The following is a 24,260-nucleotide window of genomic DNA, read 5'->3' as shown; positions in this document are numbered from 1 at the left end:
CGTATTCGTAACCACCACCTGTCAGCTCGATCCTCTTCCCACCTCCCTTGTCAAAGCATGTCTTCCGTCCATCTCCCCCATGATCACCAACATAATTAACTCCTCCCTCACTACTGGTACTGTACCCCCCACTCTCAAGCTGGCTGCCATCACTCCCATCCTGAAAAAACCTGGTGCTGACCCAACTGACCTTAACCATTACCGGCCCATCTCCAATCTCCCTTTCATCTCCAAAACACTTGAAAGGGTGGTTGCCGCACAACTACAGTCCCACCTCGACATTAACAATCTCCATGAACCGTTCCAATCTGGCTTCCGTCCAAAACACAGCACTGAAACAGCCCTAGTCAAAATCACCAACGACCTCCTCCTTGCAGCCGACTCTGGATTACTCACTATTCTCATCCTCCTCGATCTCAGCGCAGCATTCGACACCATCTCCCACCCTCTGCTCCTTGACCGCCTAGCTGGTATCGGGATCACTGGTGCTGCACTCTCCTGGTTTACATCCTACCTCACCGGCCGTCAACAATTTGTTCAACTAAGCAACCACAAGTCTGGGTGTTCAGGTGTCTCACTGGGTGTCCCCCAGGGGTCAGTCTTGGGTCCACTCCTCTTCACCACTTACCTCCTCCCGCTGGGCACACTCCTCCGTCACCATGGGGTCCATTTTCACTGCTACGCTGACGACACACAGGTCTACATCTCCACCAAACCCACCGCTGCCATCCCCCCCACCTCCCTCATCACGTGCCTGGAAGAGATCCGGAGCTGGTTGAGCAGGAACTTCCTGAAACTCAATGGAAACAAGACCGAGGCCCTGCTCATCGGATCCAAATCCACCCTCACTAAATCACAACACACCCCAGCTCCACTCATAATTATCGATGGATTCCCAGTACCCTTCTCCTCCAAAGTCAAGAGCCTCGGCGTCATCCTGGACAACACCCTCTCATTCGCACCCCATATTCACAACATCACCCGGACTGCATTCTTCCACCTCTGCAACATCGCCAGACTCCGCCCATCACTGACCCAATCCAGCACTGAAATCCTAGTTCACTCATTTGTCACATCACGCATAGACTACTGCAACGCCCTCCTCACCGGACTCCCCACCAAACTCATCAACAGACTGCAGATCATTCAGAACTCAGCCGCCCGGATCATCACCCGCACCAAATCATCTGACCACATCACCCCTGTCCTCATTCAACTTCACTGGCTCCCAGTACACTACCGCATCCAATACAAAACCCTACTCCTCACCTACAAAGCTCTCCACAACCTAGCCCCCAGTTATCTCTGCGACCTCCTCCAAGAATACACTCCCTCCCGCTCCCTCCGCTCAACCTCTGCTGGACTACTATGTATCCCCACATCACGACTCACTACAATGGGTGCCCGGTCATTCAGCTGTTCAGCACCCAGGCTCTGGAACTCCCTCCCCCCACACATAAAACAGTCAGACACCATTACAACCTTCAAGTCACAACTCAAAACTCACCTGTTCAAACTCGCACACAACGTCTAACTGATCACTGTTTTGATTTTTATTTATTTTTATTTTTTGTTTTGTTTTGTCTTGTTTTTGTTTTATTTATTTCTTATTGCTTATGTTTATTTATTTATTTTTTCCACAATGTCTTGTTTTTTAAAAAATGTATGATGACTATATGCTCTGTAAGGTGACCTTGGGTGTCTTGAAAGGCGCCTCTAAATGAAATGTATTATTATTATTATTATTATTATTATTTAGTATTTCGAGTCAACCTACAAAAATGCAACATCCCCGGATTTATTTTACTTCAATATTGCATACATACAAAGTATCTAGAAAGCTACAAAATATATATCGAGAAGGCATCATTATATTACAGACCAGGAACATACAGTAATGACACAAACAGCATTTTTCTTTTTCTCGCCTTTGCTCCCACATTTTACTTCCATTATGAAAGTTTATCACAATTTTGTACCAGAAAAAGCGAATATATAGATTTATACAAAGCACATTTTTACAAAAAGAAAAATTCAGCACACAATTGTCTTAAAGATGCTATCTGAGCTGTGAATACCACTTTAAAGCAAACATCTGAAAAATGATAGTGAAACAATACAGGTACCAGTACCTACATTTAAACAAAAGTACAAATAACAATGGCTAAACTGCTGCTTTTTTTTTGTCATTCTGCCTCAACCCAACCCATGTTTACTGTTCATTTTGTATTGTCACAGAGTTCCAATTAGGACATGGATGTTTTTGTTTTTTTCATGTCCCAGGGCAATGGGGTGTATACAGCCTGCTGTTTAACAGTGGAAATGACATGTCTGCAAGTCTACCAGCAGTAACTAGCAGTAACCTTGTTATCATATACTGTTGGGCTTGCAATATACAGACAATGTCATCACAAAACCAAATACAATCATATACAATCACAATAGGGAAACATGAACACCTCAGTAAGTAATCAGTAAATATGAACAGATGCACAGGGTAAACATAACATAATAATAATAATAATAAAAATAATGATAACAATAAAAGCCCATTTAACTCCACAGTGTACATAGGACTTTGACAAAATACTGAATGAGTGAACTTATGTTGTCTGCATCCACCATAGACATTGTCAGCATTATGTAGAAATTCTGAAGAGTAAAATACTTTGTTTACTTAGTTTTGAAAGGAAAGCAAAATATATGCTTGAGTAGCATTTACAGTGAAAATATTAGCCGTAATGGCCTCGTACAGAAGAGCAGAGATGAAAGTATAAAACTGAAGCTGCTTTTAACACTTAAAATGAATTACTTCAAAAAATAAACGTTTCTTTCAACATGGTTTTGGAAACAATTTGATGATATAATTGTGTTCACAGGTGTTATGATATATATTGAATTATGAAAAGGTTATAATCTTTTGGTCTAAAACATATCATATGTATTGATGACTTTAGACTAAGTCATTCACTTTTATATTTTGTGGATTTAATGATCGCTTTGTAATTCACACAAGGATGCCATCAATTACCCAGATCAGTTACACATACTGGTCATTTTGTGTACTAGTTCACATCAGCATATAATGGCCAATTCCTTTATAAATACAACAATCGTTACCAATGTAATGTAGCTTTTCCTTGTGACAAACACCAAAAAAACTGTTCCCATGAATACATCTAACCATTTTGAAACAGTAATCGAGAACAGAGTTACATCTAATGTGCAGACTTCACCTTGAGAAAACAAAGCAATATTTTGTGTTTTTCTTTAAAATTGATCAGTTCTGAGCAAGCAATCGATTGCCAGCTCAACGGTGTTGTAAGCATCTATACAATCTTTATTTTAACCTTAACCCTTAATCGTTACAGACCTTAAAAAAGGCAATGTGGTGATTGGTTTCACGTGTCTTATTTTTTGGTCTAGCAACGTCCTTGATAACTTCACTTTATTTTCAGATGCTGGAAAATTGAACGCAAAGGCACTTCCTTGCTACCGTGCAGGACTTGATGACAGACATCTCTCTGTATTTTTGGTCTATACATCAGGAAAGGCAAAGTCTGTTCATGTATATAGTACACTCTTTAGAAAAGTTGTAGGTTAAACCGATTACAAATGTAACATAGACAATCTCTTGACGTGGGATAATTAAACAGACGTGCCACATTCTCAAAAACACTAAGAGTGAGTTCCTTAACAGAACCTTGTCCAACTCAAAGAAGATGCTGCTCAAAGATATTTTCTTTCTCTTCCATACTGACTGATTAAAGATTTGAAAACATAGTACAGGAAAGATCAGAATATACTCGTCTAAGGCACTGTCCACTTACACTTTGGCAGATTGTATTGTGAATTGGTTACACAACGCAAACACATTAAGAGTCTTTCAGAAAAGAGATCACAGCTTTAGTGGCATCTTTTGGAGTTCACACGGTTATGACATGTTTAAGGCTCAGGATTGGTGTAGGCCACAGAAACATGGACTAGTGTGAACAATAAAGGCAGCAACACTCTGGCTCTAACACAAATGAAACTGCAATATCCAAGAGAAGAAGAAACAAATCCGTCTAGAAGTGATCTACTGTCCAATGTTTGTATTGTTCCTAAAAAAACACATTGCTAAAAAGAAGATCATAATACAAAAAAAAACGTTGGCATCTCTATGGCGTTGCCAAAATAGGCAGCAAAGTGCTTCGGACAAGCTGACCAATTGGAGTAATTTAAATAGTGCTTTTTATCTGGAACCTTATCACCCTTCTGTTCTAAAAAAAGAAAGATGTATGTGTCGAGAAAAATAAGTAGTTTCTTAGGATGCAATAGCCCACCATTTAAGAATAAGGTGTCGATGTTAAACCTCAAGTTGACATGTTCACAGTGCATTCTTTCCATGGTTGATGTGTAAGACTTGGAGTGCTTCAGGAGGGTCACATATGCTCTTGGAAGTTGGAAAACAGTTTAGCTAATCGTTTTTGCAGTGACCACGCCTACCAATATTTATCTTGAAGTTAAATAGATTTAGCCTTATTTTGTAAAATATTTGCTTCTTTGGAACTTCTATTAGCTGTGGGTGTTTGTGTTTTATCTACAGAACATGGGATTCCAAGTTATCAATGACACACGTACAAAAACACACTCATTCATATTAAATAGACCCTGTCATCCCATGGGGGGGGGGGTTGAGGGGAAAGACCTGGACCTTTTTTCTTTCCTTTGCGTGTATAAAGCAGAAGACAACATATATTTTATATTTCTGTTCATCAAATGAATCTCAACCAGAAAATCTGTTTATATATATATATATATATATATATATATATATATATATATATATACCACCACATGTTTATCAAACAGGGATAGACTAAAACATGAATCTGTACCGCATTTCACAGCTGCAGTCAAAATTACAAAACACAGACAATAAAAACAAAATCAAAATGAATTCGTGACCACTCGTTTCACCCAACGCTAAAACGTAGAATAGGTATGTAGAGGCACTGCCACTTTGTCTTGAGGTTGGATCAATCTGTGGAGAACAAAAATGTCAGGAAGGGCTTGACGGACCGTTATTCCTTCACCAGTCTGTAGATGTGATGCTGAGCACCGTGCTCGCTGTTTGACACCTCAAACACACACGCCATACACAGCAGAGTCTCCTGAGTGTCTCTGTTGGTCACCACCTGCAAGACACAAGAGCCACATTTCAGGCCTTTCCAACGGATAGCAAAGGGGAACAAGAGCATGGAGGATACAAATGCATTGTGCACCGCAAGGGGACGCATCGAGTCGGATCACACGTCATCTAGCATAGGAGTTAAAAAAGCCACGGGGAGATGTTGAGCTGATCAACTTCCCACTCACCAATCTGCATTGTGCAAAAATGGAAAAATAGACAATCAGAAAAAAGCGGCACAGTGCCCTCAAAGTACTACATTTCTTTCCCACATATGCGTTAAAAATATAACATTTCTTATATTTGCAGATTGTCTTCCGGCAGCACAGTAAAGGTTCTCAACCCCCCCCCCCCCCCCCCCCTGTTCCCCACTTCCACATATGATGGCTAATAACAGAGGGACGCACCCCTCCCCTGCAGATAATGAGACTGCCCACACTTTTCCATTCCCTGTGGAATGGCAGGAATGCAGGCGGAAAGGTAGACACACTCATCTCAAGGCCTGTGCTATGACTTCTTTTTTTATCGAAAGACAGCGGGAGCAATCCAGGGCCAACAAACCTAGCCACCCACCAGGGAGCCAAGGGGGAGGGAGGGATGAGAGGGTACCTCAGATGGACCGCCTCGCCCGTAAAGTCAGGCACAAAGTCTAGTGCTTTGTTCCAACACAGCAATACACAGAGCGGCGGGAAGGGGTTGAGGTTGAGGAGAGAGGAGCTGGCGGTTTACCAATAAGATGGTGAAGTTCTCCAACACGCTGTTCATCATGTATTTCTCCGGCAGGTGTTTGAGCTTGTGGATGAAGTTGATCATGTATTCACACATGGGAGACCGGCTTATTCTGTAGACGAAACGTCCGTTTTCAAACCGAGCGTATTCAGTCTGGAGAGAGAGCGATAGAGAGAGACAGATAGAAAAAGACCACGGAACCAGTTTTCATGAGCAACAGCAAAAAACACAATATAATACATTAGATACATATCATCATAAAAACATACTCATAATAATACCAATTTCGACCAAATCACAAATAAATGAATAAATAAATACATACATTTTTAATACATACAAATGATAATAAAAAAAACAACTCAACCAAGGGCAAGAAACTGACAATTTATAGGGGCAAGAAAAAACAGAAATTTGGCGATGGCCCATGTCTCGAAGATTTGCTAATCACCCTTCACTAGTTCACAATCAACTCAAAACGCATCACTCAGAACTAATAACCGCGGGGATCGTACCTCCACTTTTTCCACCACCTGCTTGCCGAAAGAGCACACCTTTGTTGAGCAGGTAATGGTCATGTTTTCTGAGCTTTCATACTGGCTCGACACTCCATAAAATGCTCCTGTGTCTTCCTGAATGTTGCAGTTCAAGTCAGCCTGGTAATCACAAGTTAAACATAACCAATGCAAATGTTAGATGAATATCTTCCTTTTCTTTTGCTAAAAGTAAAGTAGACAATTTTATAATATTTCACTACCATTTTGATATTTCACTGCCATCCGACAATATTCATCCATCCATTTATATCTATATAGCTTGTACAAAGTCTTTATGCATGGCAAACATTCACAGACAAAGACACACACACACACACACACACACACACACACACACACACACACACACACACACACACACACACACACACACACACACACACACAAACACAAACACACTACCATCTAGTGATGGCTACTTTTTGAAGATCCAATTGAATGCACATGCAAATGCATTCATAGAGGGAACACAATTCTAAAAAGAACTCAATTAAGTTATCTAAAGGCGGATTTTTCTTATGAAAAGGATTTGCTTCCAGAGGACAGCCCTTTGTATGTCCAGAACATGCTTTTTAGTTGTAGTTAACAAAAAGACAAGATATGTTTCTGCATCATTCTCCTCCTTCATTAAGCAAAGCAGTTATCCTTTCATTATTGTGTGGATTCTGCCTTTCATTTGAAATTTAGATCGGTCGGTCACTTCAAAAGAAATGTGAAGGGGACTTGGTCCAAGTGCATATGGGCCCACTTTGTTGACTGCCGCTAGTTAGCATGTTGCATCATGGAGAAAATACATGCAATGTTTATACAGCCATTAGCAGCGCAACCGGGTCACCCTATTGTTCTGATATATTAGACTGAATTAGAGACTGCTTTGATCACAGTCTCTCCTGCTATGCAAGTCCAAATATAGAAGAGCGCATTCTGCAGACATGAAGAGAGAGAGAGAGAGAGAGCTTCTGTGTTTGGACTCTGATTACTTTCATTTACTTAAGATGGCCCTGAATAGATTCTTATTAGGCAGGGTTTTAGAATCAGTTGGTAACTGAAGTAGCCTTAAGATTGGATAGACTGATGAATAATAGCAAAATGGTTCATTTAAAACCAAATCAATAATGTGCTGAAGAAGACTGAAACTATAAAGTAGACCAAAAAAATATGCTCTGAATAAACGTCCTTGCAAAATTATTTCAATATATTCAAAGCAGTACAATATGAGTCTATTGAGGAACACATGCGCTGCATTAAGAAGCTTTTGTGAAACTCACCCAAAATTTTATGAGAAAAAATGAATTCTGGGGACCTTTCCCAAAGAGGTCCTTCAGGCCTCCTTTCTTTTCAGGGAATTTGTCATAAATCTGATGAACGTCTACAGACTCCAGCAGGGCATCACTATAGGAATGGTTGGTATGCCCGATATGTACAAACAGGTGTTTGTTGTACTGCAAGGAAAACAGAATATGATTTGAAAAGGACCTTGAATAATTTCAGCAAAATAATACAGAAAAACGAAGGGAAGGTTATACAGAATGCAATTCATTAATACAAGATTGGGGGAAAGTGACGTAAAGTGATAAATAAATAGATACTGTGCGTTGCATTTCACTTGAATGTTCGTCGTTGGTTCATCCATGTTGAGGAACAGCTAAACCTTGTCATCACACAAGCCTTCACTTCTAAAGAGGCTTTGTCGCCTACAAAGCCCCTTCAAGGCAGCCCAACCCTCTCAAATATGTAACAAGATTGATGTCTGTTGTCATAGGGCTATCGGTGAAAAATAAATCAAGGGAATGTACACAAACCTTGATGAATTGCTCGATTTAAAGTAAACAATAAAAAACAATGAGAGCCGTGAGTGTACAGCTGATGCATTAAGCCTTGTAAAGTAGCATCATGTGAAGCAATGGCTTTTCTTGCTTGACCTATCTAATAGGCTCGTAGAAATATAAACAGTGCTGCAAAGGTCTAACACAGAGATGACGGTAACCTCTTGATATTTTGTCCTGGCCTTTGTCGGGGAATCCATCTCTAGAGTCTATCTATATGTGTATTGCCGAATTACTGAAAGAGAATGGGAGTGTTTATGCGCTCTCTTACGGAGTCTTGGTCTCTTTGTTGCTCCAGGAAGGCAGAGAATTCTACCAGCCGAAGCTTAGACGTTCCGATGGAGCGACCCTGCCATGCCGGGACTGTGGGGGCTTGGGCTGCTGAAGGCTCATAACCTGCCCACACACACACACACACACACGCATACATACACACACACACACACACACACACACACACACACACACACACACGCATACATACACACACACACACACACACACACACACACGCATATATGCGCACACACACACACACCACGCACACACACACACACACACACACACATACATACACACACACACACACACAAACACATACACACACACACACATATATGCGCACACACACACACACACACACACACACACACACACACAAACATATATGCGCACACACACACACACACAAACATATATGCGCACACACACACACACACACACACACACACACACACACACACACACACACACACACACACACACACACACACACACACACACACACACACACACACACACACACACACACACACACACACACGCAATTTAGGAGATGTTTTTGTTGCCCAGAGTGACCAACTACATACATACAGATGCAGGGCAGGTGAGGGCTGCTGAGAAGCTTGCTAAAGGATGGCCACAGCTAGGCCGCTGACATTGGGGGGTGGGCGGCGACCCTGCAGCTAGTTCCACATCCTGGCCACCACACCATCCCGCCCCGAAGCTATTCTGCCCAGCACTCTAGAATCATATTGGACAAGTATGCAAACTAATCCAAATGCTCGAATGCTAAACTCTCACTTGTTAATATGCCTGCTTCTGCCTTCGTCTTCAGACCTTAAATTAACTTAATTTTTATGCTTGCATCGTAAGCCTTTCTACATGTTATAGAGCTGAGCGAGAAGTCACAAGTCAGAGTGAGACACTAAATGTGTTAGTTCGTCATACGACACAAAACTTCACATGAAAACATGACACAATTATTTCCACATGTCATATGTAATCAGGCTTCATCCTTATAACTTTTCTAGAAAATATATATACCCAAGTACTAGAACCGAAGAATATTATTTATTTTAAATGATGAATTTGTGTTTTGCTATTAAGTAATTGGCATTAATTTCACTATTTCTTCTTTTTTCTTTCAGTGTAAATAGGGTTGAAGGCCAAAAGCTGAATATTTGTTTGGGGTTGTCATTGTATTTGTGCTTTCTTTTATTAATTGTAAATTTGAACTTGAATTCTCACTTGAAATGGTTGTTGTGACTGCTGGCTGGATTGGATATCCTTGCTGGGAAAAGGGTTTAATACTGAAATAAAAGGAGAGAGAGAGAGAGAGGGAGGGATAAAAATAAATCCACAATAAGATACATATGATGGGCTATATATAGTATTCATGTATCCACCAGCCATTCATTCGGTAATTTCTACGGTAAAAATACTCACTCTTGTGTGGATCCTGACTGACCGGTGGTGATCATTCCCTGCCAAAACTAAAGAACGACATCAATAAACAAAAAGAGAACAAACAACAAACAGCCGTGAACATTTGGTAAAAAAAAAAACAGATTGCCAGAAGATAAAAATATGCACGGCGCATTTGAAGAAGTGCTTATCTCCGCTTCCATCCCCTCTGGTTCTGTGCCTAACTGATCGGGGGTTTGGTTATGCAAAGCTGTTGTGTGTAATGGGATTTGGCCCGTGTGGTGTTCAGCGGGGTTGGCCCACCCTGGTTGTGTAGCTCGATGGGGGAGGGGAGGGGGTGGCATGGGGGTGCTGGATCAGGCTCCGGTAGGGGGCTGGATGTGGCTCTCTTACCCCTGCTCCGGGGAACGGTGGGCGTGGGATGCCCGGCAGCCCCAGCTTGTTGTGAATAGCGGTGGCAGAAACAATCTGCGCTGAGGACATGGCCGCCATGCTCTGGAGGGCTTTGTCCTTCACGGTCTGGTCCTTTAACAACAATTACAAAGGGCTTAGCACTCTCACAGAGAAGGGGGGTCGGCAGGGGGAGAGGGGGGGTGGGGGGGGGAGAGGGGGGGGGGCATGGTGCAAGCAGCAATAACCAAACTCTAAACAACATACAAAAAAAGCCCACACAAAAGCGTACAAAAATAGCGACCTCACTCCTACAATAGCAAACAACAAGCAGGTAAAAAAAAAAGAAAGAGAGAAAAAAGACAAACAGCAGGTAAAAAAAAAAGAAAGAAGGGAAAAAAAAGAGGAAAGTCAAACTGGCCACGCCATTATGTGCGCCATTATGTGTAGCAACTGTTCTGCCTGAATGTGGCAGTAACAGTTGGAAATTAAATCCCATATACAATGGTCCGGCTGGCATGCACACTGGCATACACAGTTTGTTTAAGGTTTAATCTTCCACTAACATCTTCCTAGATTGAAAGCAGCAGAGACATTCTCCCCACCCATTGTTCCTTTATCAATACAGTATTCAGGAGCTTTTCTATCAAGGTTTTTGTTAATCTGTATGTCAAAACACATCCAAACATCCAGGAGAATAACTGAAGGACAGAGGGCCCACTTGCTTAAAAGTATTTCTACAGCCTTTAGTCTCTTGTCTTTTATCCCAGGAGGAGAGCTTCTAAATGACTAGGCCCTATGTGTATGTAGCTGCTCTCCTTTTTATTTCTCCTTTTTGATAATGTTCCACTTTCAAACTTTCATTATTAATAATCTTTTTAATAAGAGGCGAAAAGATCCACTGCTTTTTTGTTGTTGCAAAATTCCTTTGCTAAGGAGAATCCTGTAGACAATAAGGCATCTGTGTCTGTATAAATGGTAGATTTCAAAAGTGTGCATGCCCTTTGAAGATGCATTGATATCAGAGGCCGTAGACAAGCATGATGGCAAGAGCTTTTAGCGGTAAAATATTAGGTTGCAGTGATAAATGTACAACCCCCAACACACACACACACACATGTGCCGTTATTATATGGCAGAAGCACATACAATAAGCTAGAAGCTGATTCATGCAGAGAAATTATCAAATTAAGCAGATGCTTACCATGCTTGTGACCTAAAAAGAAACAAACAAGGTATGATTGTTAAAAAATTATTTTCTTTGTTGTTTTGAGTAGTTTAAAACTTTGAAGGCGTCACAGGGACCAATGCAGTAACAACATACTAGAAAACAATACCCATATATTTACACACAAACGTTAGAAGCATTGCATCAGGATCATAACCAAGAATACATTGAGTATGTAAAATACTTTATTCATCAACTGTAGGGATATAATGGAAAATTACATAAAAAATACATATCTAAAATAAAATAAATATAAACATAAATATAACGTTTCTCACTAGGTTGGATGTCTTCCATTTAAAAAAGCCATAAACAAACAGTAATCAGCTATCATATGAGGCTAAACTAACATGATCTCCATTAATACTGCTTCGGGAAACGCCTGCTTGGATTTCTCTGCGCCAATGGACCCTAATTTGCTTTCGATGAAGAGAGACAGAGATCCATACAAAAGCTGCCTGTTTCTACTCAGACTGTCGCCCGTGCCCCATTCACAGCTAGCTGCTTGACCGACTCTTTCTGGTGCTCCACACACACACACACACACACACACACACACACACACACACACACACACACACACACACACACACACACACACACACACACACACACACACACACACACACACACACACAGACACACACACACACACACACACACACACACAATTATTCTGAATTCTAAGAATGGTCACCATCCAATGAAAATTGTTGGATGGTGTGTCAGAGAAATAGTTACCATGGTTATACTTCATAAAGACCTTATATTCCAGGTCAATGTAGTCGTAGAGTACTCATTCGACAATGGCGCCTCGATTTTTGGGGAAATGTAATATTCAAAAAGGGTTAAAAGACTTGACTGCGGAGGGAAATAACAAGAGTGTTCTCAAATGACTTCATCTGAACTGAAAAGGAGGGCCAAACACGCCAGCACATCTTCCAGCAGGCTGAAGAGAGCAGAGACTCCCCTGCTGTTCTCCGTACTGAACGGACACCGCCACACAGACGACGACAGTCGGGGGAAAAGCTTCATTATCTCACATTGTAAATCAAGTGTCGGTTGTTCAATTCACCTTCCTTCCTTTTTAAATAAATAAAACCTGGCTGACATGCCCTTCTATCAATACATCTTCTGGTAAGAGATTTACGCGGGCTCGTTGACCTCAAACAGCTCACAGCAGCTCACCAACAGCCAAACGCATCTTGCCAGCATGCTTCCCCACATACACACAGACTGTAGCGGCACACAAGCATTCAAAAGAAGGCCTTGTGCCACCTCGACAAATGTGCGCTTTTGCTTTGAGGTGCTTACTTTGGAACTATATTTTTTCATAAGCAATGAATGAGAAAATCAGAAAAAGATTATTCTTATTATTCTCATTTTATTCTTCTTCTTGTTCTTTTATTTTTATTGTTGTGTTTTATGCTGACTAGCCTTGTTGTTTAGCCAGCCAAAGGTGATCTCAAAGCAAAAGTAAAGAATGAAAGAGAGATGCAAAAAGCAGGCAGAGGGAATGATGTTGACTGGATATGGTGTTACGGGTGGGGTGGGTTAGAATTTGAAATAGGAGATGATCAAGTAAGAACTTAAGGGTTAGGGGAATCAGAGTAGCAGGCATTCACTCCATCACCTGGGAAACAGGCAGCTAAACGCACAGCAACCACATGCCCAGAAGCAGAAAAGCGCATACCTTTAGCTTGGAATGAAACTCACGAGATTTCCTTCTGGCAAGAACCTGAATGTGACTAGACACCTGCGGGGTAAGGGAGAGGAGGAAAACAAAGGAACAGCCTGTAACCATGGCAATGAAAAGCCCCCTGCAACTGGGCATAGCCAGACCTACCTTAATGGCAGCTTGGATTTCTCGAACTTTCTTTCTCGCTAAGACCTGTATGTGACTAGACACCTCCATTAACAAAATAAAAAAAGGAAAAGGAAAAACACAAGAAAACAATAAAAGTACAAAGTGGATAACACATATCTTGGTTACAAAAGCAGGAGATGCGTCCCACAATGGCAGAATCTCTGAGGCGCACAGTGAGCGCATAAAGCCAATAAAGCATTGTGCTGTCTGTTGTTGTCACCTAAGTGAAGTGATTAAGGAGGACGCAGGCCCCTTTAGTGCACATTAAGAAAGCACAGATGTGGTCTTCTGTGCACTGAATGACAATCGGCAGGTATTGGTGTGGGAGCTGGCGGAGACATTTCACAAGTTTTTTCTTTACTTAAACGTTCACCTCGTCTGAGATATTTAATGGTAGTTAGGTTAACATATTCACAGCAACTATGGGGTTGTTATTAAAGCAGTGTTATTCATTCTGCTATCACCATCATAAATGTCAAATAAACACTGTCCCATTATAAAAAGCTGAAACTGAATGAAGCTGAATTTCTGTTGATTAAAAAAAAAAAAAAGTCTGTAGTGTTGCTAAGTGTGGAAGGGGCAGGCTAACACTTGTTTCCCCCTAAGTGAAACAATTAAGGAAAATGCATGCCCCTTTAGTGTTAGGACTACACCTACATTACTCTGTAAAGTAATTTCAGTGCATCAGATTGTTAATCAATGGAATCAATTAAGTAATTGTAGCCAGCATTCATTGAGGATTATTGAGTCAGTTATCCAAGTGTAACCGTAATTTACACTTTACCACAAAGCCTCTTCACATGCCTAGCCGTGGGCAGTAGCCCTTAAGCACGCTAACGCAACCCACGATGTGTTGAAGCGTAATTGCTCAAATCGGAAAAACGTTTCATTGTTTCATTACAACAATGCACAGCCCAGTTATCATTGTTATTATTTATATTATTACGTATCGTAAGCCACATAGCATAATTGCCTAAGTCATATTCCGGCCAAATTGTGATATCTAACATAACCCTACCGTCCTAACGTGCTGATTCACTGTGCCTCATTGGCTATATCCTAAGCCAATCAGAGTGCTTTTTAAATTCCATAATCACTATCTGCCTAAGACATCTATTTGACTCATCTAGACTTTTTCCTTTGCAAAATGCAAGATGGACCTTAAAATATGCCTTAGACAATTATGCTTAGAGGCTAACGGTATTGTTGCTGCAAAACCCAAACCAAAGCCCTGAACCCTAATGAAGCAGAGTGCAGTACAACAGCCTGCTCGCTCTCAGCGGTGGTTTAGGACACTTGGTGTTGCGGGACTGCAAAACTAGTTTGGGAGGCAGAGAGCTATGGGCTGCACCTCGAGTGTCGAGCACCAATCTCGGTGTTTTCTGGAGGACGTGTAAGCACCGAGATGCACTTTTGATTGCCTTACAGTGCAGAAAAAAAGAGCCCAGTCTCCGGGTTTCTGTGGCATGCCTGTGATCAGAGCAAGTCCCACTCTATTTGTGCTTCCACCTGCCCACAAATAAAAGCCTTTAGTCTCGCAAAGTGTGCAACCTCAATTCATTCAGAGGAAAGAATGCTTTCGGAGAAACGGGGGCTGCACTCACTCTACACACTATGCCGGGTCCTTTTTTTTTTTTTTGTGTTTTGTTTTTTCCTTCTTATTGTCTAGCAACACAATGCATATTGAATTGCAAAGATATAGTGATCAACGAATTGTTTCAAACTATTCAACGTTAAGCGTAAGAGTATAGAAACACACACAAAATACACAAGTGAGAGTAAATTGCAAGATAGGTTGTTCATTTTGTTTGCTGTCTGTACTCCTGTTTGAATGCATCGGGACGTCTGTATCATGGCTAGACACCAGCTTAGGCATGCATGCAACTGAGCATTGGGGTGTGTTATGTGTGTGTTTGTCTGCCTGTGCAAGTGTTCACGTGCATGCGAGTGCGTTGGATATCTGACTAGACTCCTATCTCATCCTCCAGCCGGGGTTTTCTTACCTGTTTCCGAGTCCTCGTCTTCCCCGTCCGTAACTTGATGTATCTCGCAATGAGTTCGTTGCGACCTGTGACACAGAACAGGTGGAAAAGGTTCAATGGAGCAAGCATTTAATTTGCCGCTTACAATAGTCGAGGTGAAGAGCTCTTCTTCGAATCATAATAGTTTCAAATGTCCCCGTTATAAAACCAGCTGGGGTTTTGACTTTGGCTATTTGAAAAGACAAAATAAAAAATATTCCTAGATGTTTAATAATTTTCTTACATGTAAACCCCATTGCTACAATGGAATACGGAGTTCACTATTTAACATATCACAGAGTTCAAAGGACAGATCCAGAATCTGCTAGGAGCCCCATGTGGCATTACAATTAAAAAACCTCTGTACAGAGACGGCCTTTCAAATGAATCTACAACGTAATATAATTCCATTCTCTTCAAAGACTGCTATGAAAGAACACAGGCCTGGACATTCATAAATGTTATATAAAAGAATGGCGACAGAAATGTATCCATCTAAAACAGTGCTGCTTTCATCATGTTTTAATTAAAGAAATGGTTTTGTGGAGCTTCCCAATTAGCAGAGGCTTCAAACATTCTTCTGTCCTCAGCTCTGCACTAATTGCCCAAACGATTCGCAATCGTCCCGGCACAGCCTTTTCACATGGTAATTACACGTTGCCAACCCCAAAACTATTACACAAATTATAGGAGGGCAGGTACTGTAGTTGTTTGCAGCAGAAGAGCCAACACATGTCATAGAAATGCTTTGCACACCTGCACGGAACGTATCAACAGGCTGGCTGTTTTTACCCTACCTACCACACACTAACACACTCACACACACACAGACACACACAGACACGCACGCATGCAGGCACTCACTCACGGACACACACACACGCACACACACACACACACACACACACTCGCACGCAGGCATGCACTCCCGCACACACACAAAATAAATGTCAGTGTAATAAAAGGAAGACAGTGCATTTATAAGACTTGCTCAATTCAATTGCATCCATATTGTACAGATGAAATTGCAGCACCATTTGGAATCAGGCTGATACCTAAGGCAGATATCAGGTCTGAGTTTGTTGAGTAGTGTGCCTATTGTTGTTGCATGTGTAAAAGACACTGAAAGAGTGTGGTTGTGGTTGCGTGACATGGACCGTGCATGTCTTTGCTCTGCTCACGGGCACTTAATTAATGACAGGGTGGAGCTGAAAGAGCTTTTACTTTGAAAGCCAATGTAAAGTCAATATGCATTCAAATCTCTCAGTGGCCGTGAAATTGATGTGCATTTGTCTTTCCCGCATACAGGTCTTGACCCTAGGGAAGTCTTGACCCCCTGGGTATTTGTCCTTCAGAACTCGCGGTGAAGTTTAGGTCAGTCTCAAGCAAACCAGTGGACACCTGTCTGGAACAAATAAACAACACCTAGGGGACGATAACTCCAGCTTGATTGCACATAATCAACAGAAACAGACCAAGTGCTCCAAAGTTGTTTACACATAGTCCAAACTTAAATGGCAGACTGAAAGCTTGTTTACTTACTTACTTATCCTTTTCACCGGGCGTGAAAAAAAACAACCACCCAGATAACTAGCTAACCCAAAATTACCATTGTCTAAATTGCCTTATCAATATGCACAAGCCAAGTGTGGGATAAGTGCATTTCATTGTAACGTGTGTACATTGTTGTCCCCCTACAGTTTAGGTAAGGGGGAAGTAGCAACTTTTTATTTATTTTTACTAAAATACAAATTATAAATCTTGAACAAATGTGTCTATTGTTCAATCTTGTAGGCCTGTATGCTTATCCTTATTATGATTATGATCTTTATTATTTGCATTAGTATTAGTATTATTAGTATTATTCATTATTATCATCCGAAATTTATTATACATCACAAGGGGGCGCCATCTCAAGCATACGTCCATGGTGAACTATAAAGAACTTCAATCTCAACATTGTGTATGACAAATGAGAATAAATCAAATGTTTTTGGTACCGACATTTGATACGCACGAGACACCTGATCGAAATGGGATCATATCATAGAGTTGCATATTACCATGAGCTTATAGAGAATCAGTTGATCTCATATCACACACAATCACACACACACACCCACAAACACTTTTGTTGTTCTAGTTATATACAATACATAAAATACCATGGCTAGTTTACAGATTAAGGTATGTTATTTTCTCAAAGCTACCAAGAGAGTTAAGTGGATTGCACTTTTAACCTTCCTCCAATCCAGTGCAAAAACACAAACCACAAACCAAAAAGTTCATAACAGATAACGGCAGTCCATTGAGATTTTAGCTTCCAACACTTAAAGTTCTATGGTTTTATGACTGAGAAATATTCAGAGGAATATATTAGCAATAAAGTATGGCAACATGGATTGCTGCCAGTCCTCTGTGTGTGCATAAATGTTGCCAGGCGACCTGCATGTGATGTGGCGGAGCAGCTTCTGTGGTTAAATGTAAGCAGGGGCGTAGCCAGGACATTATTACTTTGGTGGCCAGCTCGGCCAGTCTCATGGGGATGGCACTTTACTGTCAAAGTATAACACTTTGAATAAGAATAATACGTCAAAGTTAGATCAAACTAATATTGCATATATTTCAGCTTTCTTTAGACCGTTTCCGTTCAGGATATATATCTATTGCCGCTTTTCCACCGCACATGTAGCTCGACTCGACACGACTCGACACGACTCGACTCGACACGACTCGACACGGTAGCAGCACGGGTGCTTTTCCACCGCAAATAGTACCTCCTGGACGTGGGCGGGGTCGGCTGTGCGAAAGGGCCGTGACGTATTTTTGTACGCGACGCAAACAACACCTACGCAACCCACACATGGACAGAACCCACATAACAACAATGGAGGACATCGATGCGATGGTATTCGTGTTCGTATTATTAGCTGGCATGTTGAAGAAGTTGAAGAAGTGGAATATGTTGGCTGCGGCGCTGCTATGGCTGTTACCAGCATGGTTGCCATGTCGCTCTCGTGACTTTGTCACACTCTCTGGCCAATCAGTGGCCGGCCGTCTGCCGACGTCACCTTTTACCATCGGCTCAGCTCGCTTGGAACCTAGAGCGAGGGGGTACTAGAAAAAGCAGCCACTTCAGGTACCAGATACCATGTTTTTGCGGTGGAAACGCAAAAAATGCGAGCTGAGTCGAGTCGAGTCGTGTCGAGCTGGTACCATGCAGTGGAAAAGCGGCATATTCTTTTTTTTCAGACTCGGGGGGGCCAGTGGGTTGGCCATCCTCTGACCAGGGCTGGCCCCCATGTGGCTACGCCCCTGAATGTAAGGGACTCAACTGTAATACACACTGCTGTGATTATTAGTTGTGGAAAAAAGCTCCTTGGCTGCTATAGAAAACAGAGTCCTGCTGCTTGATGAATACCCTGTATTTATAGCAAAAGACTTACAGTTGAGTGTGGTGGTATTGGGGGTGGGGGGGGTCCTATACGTTATATTTCCATGACCTTAAGGAGGAGTCACACTACTAAAGGCAGATGGGAGGAGCATGTATTGCCTCCCTTCCTTTGCCAAAGTGAACTCAACCCCATACCGTCCCTAGAGATTTTGGGGGGCATGTGAATGGCCCAACGAGATGGTAGCTCAGCTCTTCCCCCTGAACCCCAACAGCACACTGCTACCCTGGCCACGGGCCCGAGAAGTTGATTCCCCCCATTCAGGGCAGAATGGGGGAATCAGGTAGGTCAGTATTTTATTCAGAAAACGTAAAGTGCAATTCCGGCGAACCCCCCAGGGTCTGGCATGTATACCCATCAAAAAAGCCTTTCAGATACTTTGCATGCAGTAGCATGATTCGGTTTCCTACACATAAAACAAAGCATCTACAACAATGTTAGCATATCGGGAGTTTATTAAAAAAGGACCTACCGGTAAGGCACAGACTTTGAAAACAGTCTTTACTAATAAACTCCCGGTATACTAAGTTGTTGATGCTTTGTTTTACGTGTAGGGACCCTAATCAATGCTTCTGCAGAGGTTTGGTGCTATTTTGAGCAATATTAGGGCAAACTCTATACTTGATTTTCAATTAAAAAAGTATCCGGAAGGCTTATTTGATGGTATACCTGCCAAAACAAACACCCTAGGTTCAGTTTTCGCCAGAATTACACTTTAAGGGAAATGCGAATCTCACTGGATCGCCATGAGAGGAGATGCAAATGATCTCAGAAATAAGGCATTGCAAAGCATGCATACATGTGGAACTGGAAGGGTGGAGGACAGAAAGCCAGCAATAAAGAGACAGAGAGAGGCGGTGGAGGCAGGAGAATGATAAGAGGGAAGGAAGAAAAAGGTTGGATGCTATTCAGTAGAGCTCTCTCGCTATTCTGTCTTGGTGTTGTGAAGGTTCGCAGCACTGTTGTGTCTCATTGTCCTCTTTTTAATCCACCTCTTCTCAACCACTTCTTGCTTACACCTTTCCTGTGTGACACATCCAGAGAGTGCAGTTTTCATTTGTTACCTTCAACGAAAAGGAGAAAAAGCATTTCTAGTCTGATGCGGGAGACCTTTATGTCCTATTTTACACAAGTTGTTTGTGTAAAGAAAATTCTACACTTGAAAACATGATTACACGCCTTAGAAATGTGTAATTCACGTGAAAACATTTAAAATAGGAACAAAATATAATCAAAAGGTAAGTTACCCTGCCAAACAGAATTATTTCTCTGATTTCTAAATTCCAAAAAAATTACAGCAGTAATGCACTATTCCCTTATTTGTATTCTCTGCCCTTTTTTCAAGACGAACAATGAGGCTGAAGTTAGAGTTATGGCACAATAAATATCATACTTCCTAGATTATGTCCTCTGAGTGAAAGGAACAAAACTTTACTGGTTTTGCTGTACTTTTATCCCTCCATTTTAAAATAACCCATTTCCTGTAACAGGCCTCGTTGAACACGGACAAAACCACAGCCACATCTGGCCAAGTGCTCAGCTATGATGTCAATGGATGTGAGACAGACTCGAGCTGGGCCAGAACCCACATTGGATTGGCTACGTTGCTCTTTCTGTGGGTCAGGGTATCAAATCTTGTGAGCAAAGGGGCACACAAATGTTAATCAAAATGCTGTATGAGTGATACATTCCAATAGGCAGTGGGTGTGTGCCTCTTGTTGATCTTACACACCAATCGCGCTGGAAATGTATCAGGATTTCTATCTGTGATCAATTCAAACCAAATATGTTGGCTCTGTGCTGACAACCAAAGACAAAGACTGAAATGAAAAACACACTCCTTTTTCTGAATGACGGAAGAGAAAAGTGCGCAGCACACTGGGACCACAACCCTTACACGAAACCGCACCTCATACTTTGGTACGTGGTCAAGAAGATGGATGGCACACGTTGAGAACAACTATTTGAGAGGTTTCATTCCGAGGAACAAAATTGAGCAAGAGATAAGATGGGGTTTCAAGATGTTCTCAAAAGGTTAAAAATCCCAAAATACTTTGTGTACAATGCAAATATATTGAAGGGACACACACAACAATGCAAATATATTGAAGGGACACACACAACACACACACCTATGGGCAAGTTTGGGTCGCCATTCAGCCTAACCAGCAGGATTTGGATAGGGAAGCAAGAAAACCTGGAGAACGTAACCAAAAAGTCTCCCAAGATATGGGTCCTTAGACAGGGATCCGTTCTATGCACGTGAGCCTGTGTGCGTTCATGTGTGTGTGTGCATGTATGCATGTATGTGTGTGTGTGTGTGTGTGTGTGTGTGTGTGTGTGTGTGTGTATGCGTGTGTGTGTGTGTATGTGTGTGTGTGTGTGTGTGTGTGTGTGTGTGTGTGTGTGTGTGTGTGTGTGTGTGTGTGTGTGTGTGTGTGTGTGTGTGTGTGTTTGTGTGTGTGTGTCCACATAAGCCATGGCTTTGCCCTCATCTGTGACAGATGACTCAAGAATCCCAGGCAGACATTACGACATTATCATCACGATTGACTGTAGCAACAACATGAAGGCCTCTAGCAGGAGGCTGCCCTCTTGATTCACAGGTTCTGGAATCAAACAGTGGCAAGAAAATCGTTTGATGGTACAATCAAACCAGGAACTATGTCTCAAACTCCTTTGGAGTAAACAATGTATACTATTTGTTATAATCAATAACAATTCAAGGTTGTAGTTGATGAAGGATGTAACAATCTAAAACACGGATGCTTTGCTTTCATTGTATGTTGACTCAAACAATTGTTATTAGCAGTAATTGTAATACTTATTAGGGCCCGACCGATATTGATTTTTGAGTGCCGATGCCGATGCCGATTATTTTCAGAGAAAAATTACGATTACGATTTAATCGGCCGATTAAAAAAAAAAAAAAAAAAAAAAAAAAAAACATATAAAACGTAGTTTTTGATACCTTAAATATACTTTAAACACTTTTGACGAATATGTGAATTGAATGCAGAATCTTTGAGTGTTTTAGAATACATTTACAGTCAAAAATGAGTGTAATGTAAAATGTAAAATAAATAACTAACTCCCAATGTGCTGCGCTCGTGAGCAGTGACTAACACGTGCGTGCTGAGCAGTATGGTCTCACCGTTAGAGTCTACAGTATAACAAATTAACATGGCCTGGGACCTAAAGAAAAACAGGCACAACATGCTCAAACAACGCGTCTTGTGTACATTGGTGAGGTGAGCGCGCAGCTGCCTGAGCGAGCGTGCTTTCATGTTGTACGGTAAAATTCAATCTCCTCTTTTTTACTCCAGCTAAAGTTGTTAGTTAGCAAGGCGAGTAGGAGCGCAATCTGCAGGATACTAATCGCAATAACATTTATAAAAAAAAAAAAAAATAAAAAAAAATAATCGGTTGTAATCTGCGTCTTTTTGGCCGATGCCGATTATTTTCAAAAAGGCTATAATCGGCCGATTAAATCGGCAGGCCGATAAATCGGTCGGGCCCTAATACTTATACGAATATACCAATTATGGACTCAACACCATCCATCCTGACATTGGGTCGGGCCTGAGGATACATCAGTTTAACCTAAAAGGAAGGGATTTAGAGATTCTTGGACTAGAATTGCAATCTCATGCTGTTTATGGTCACATTAAACAAACGTTATTGGCTAGGAAGTCTGAATATTTGATTGGTCAGATCATCAACATGCGAATGAAGCAACTCAGCTTGCTGCAAATTGCTGGTGATTCCACATTGCTCCGTTATCAAGCCACTGCTGGTGCTCAGCCTATGACCAACCTGCGATCAAAGCCTCAGCTTCGAGCAATTAAAAACCAGTATTGAAACAAGCCCATCAGCTTTCCCTGATTATTATTAATAAGGGTTAGGATTTTTCCAAGAGAAAGTACATATTATTGTCACATTGAATGTAATATTATTAACTGAACACCGTTTATAAGCAAGAGCTTCTTCAGTCTTCTGATGCCTGAAGATGTTCTTCTTGCTGAATGTGTTATGTGGAGGGCCCCAACATTGGGCCCTCCACATGTTGCCTTTGTTCTATATTTGACCGTTACATCTGCTATGTTACTTATGAGGGGAGAAAAAATGAAATTACTCCATCCTTCACACGCTGGAAAAATCTGACCACAGCAAAATCAATTTCAACCATAATACTGCGTAATATTGCGTCTAATTGTAATTAACAGCTTTTTCACTATCTCTTCCTCACCCTTGGACACAAAGGAAAATCAATACTAAACTTGAGATGGCTTTATTGAGCTGGATAAAAGGTTTTATCGTTGGGCTGGGGGTCAGGGGCACTTGAGTAATGTGTGAGTTCAAAAGGGATCAGGGGGGTTGGAGGTCAAAGGTGATTTGTTCTTTCCAGAACCTACAAGACATCAGAAATCAGGTCAGCAACCTTACGCCTTCCGGGAGACACGAGAACATTACAGCAGAGGACCTCTGTTGAACTGGACCCGTGTTCATTCAGACACAAGGTGGAGTGGTCTCTCTCTCTCTCTCTCTCTCTCTCTCTCTCTCTCTCTCTCTCTCTCTCTCTCTCTCTCTCTCTCTCTCTCTCTCTCTCTCTCTCTCCTCTCTCTCTCTCTCTCTCTCTCTCTCTCTCTCTCTCTCTCTCTCTCTCTCTCTCTCTCTCTCTCTCTCTCTCTCTCTCTCTCTCTCTCTCTCTCTCTCTCTCCTCCTCCTCCCCCTCCTCCCTCCCTCCCTCCCTCCCTCCCTCCCTCCCTCCCTCCGTGTGATACTCTCACAAGGGAACCATTTGCACAGCCGGCCCTTGTCTGACTCACTCAATCAATTAGCAGTCCCTGAGTTGATCAATCACATACATTACAGCAGAGGCTCGTCAACGTGCTGAGGTGTGCCCCTCAGGAGAGGCAGAGGAGAGCAATATGTAAGCTTGAGAGCAGGACCCCCCCCCCCCCCCCCCCCCCCCATGCGACTACAGCCGGACAGGTTGCTGCACTAATCTGTGGGGACATGTGTAATTATGATGAGTCCCACGGGGGGAACGAGTGACTGGGTTAGCTACGCCGATGTGTGAACATGATGAGGAGAGGCGGCGAAGAAGGTGCATTCTACCTGCCTCGCCCACAGCAGAGTAAGAGGACCCTGAGTCAAATCAATATTTGCAATCTCTCGGGATCAATGTAGCGCCCGAGCAAAAAGCAAGAGGTGTTATCGCTGACCGTTGTGAGAAAATCCACCTTCACGGCCATGATGTCCCCTCCCGTCGCATTTGTTTTGGCTTCATGCACAAGCCGTGGTGGT

General features: G+C 42.0%; 1 protein-coding gene across 9 annotated transcripts in view; it reads right to left on the bottom strand.

Annotated features, from left to right (window-relative positions):
- Window positions 1-1,784: 1,784 nt before the first annotated feature.
- tead1b (TEA domain family member 1b) overlaps window positions 1,785-24,260 on the bottom strand; it is a 38,366-nt gene continuing 15,890 nt past the window's right edge. The window contains exons 4-15 of one of the 9 annotated variants that reach the window (XM_060071893.1): window positions 15,481-15,545; window positions 13,457-13,519; window positions 13,304-13,366; window positions 11,587-11,598; window positions 10,386-10,517; window positions 10,014-10,060; window positions 9,816-9,877; window positions 8,557-8,681; window positions 7,728-7,901; window positions 6,418-6,558; window positions 5,903-6,055; window positions 1,785-5,180 (exon numbers count right to left, since the gene is read on the bottom strand). In XM_060071893.1, coding sequence (XP_059927876.1) covers window positions 5,067-5,180; window positions 5,903-6,055; window positions 6,418-6,558; window positions 7,728-7,901; window positions 8,557-8,681; window positions 9,816-9,877; window positions 10,014-10,060; window positions 10,386-10,517; window positions 11,587-11,598; window positions 13,304-13,366; window positions 13,457-13,519; window positions 15,481-15,545 — 1,151 coding nt within the window. In that variant the 3' untranslated portion in view covers window positions 1,785-5,066. Of the gene's footprint in view, window positions 5,181-5,902; window positions 6,056-6,417; window positions 6,559-7,727; window positions 7,902-8,556; window positions 8,682-9,815; window positions 9,878-10,013; window positions 10,061-10,385; window positions 10,518-11,586; window positions 11,599-13,288; window positions 13,520-15,480; window positions 15,546-24,260 lie in introns of all 9 variants that reach the window. The other 8 variants (XM_060071890.1, XM_060071894.1, XM_060071896.1 and 5 more) reach the window with 8 other exon arrangements.

The sequence above is a fragment of the Gadus macrocephalus genome, chromosome 14, assembly GCF_031168955.1.
Source record: "Gadus macrocephalus chromosome 14, ASM3116895v1".
In the NCBI taxonomy this organism is placed as follows: Eukaryota; Metazoa; Chordata; class Actinopteri; order Gadiformes; family Gadidae; genus Gadus; species Gadus macrocephalus.
Note: the sequence above shows the minus strand (reverse complement) of the source record. Positions and strands in the feature narration are given on the sequence as shown.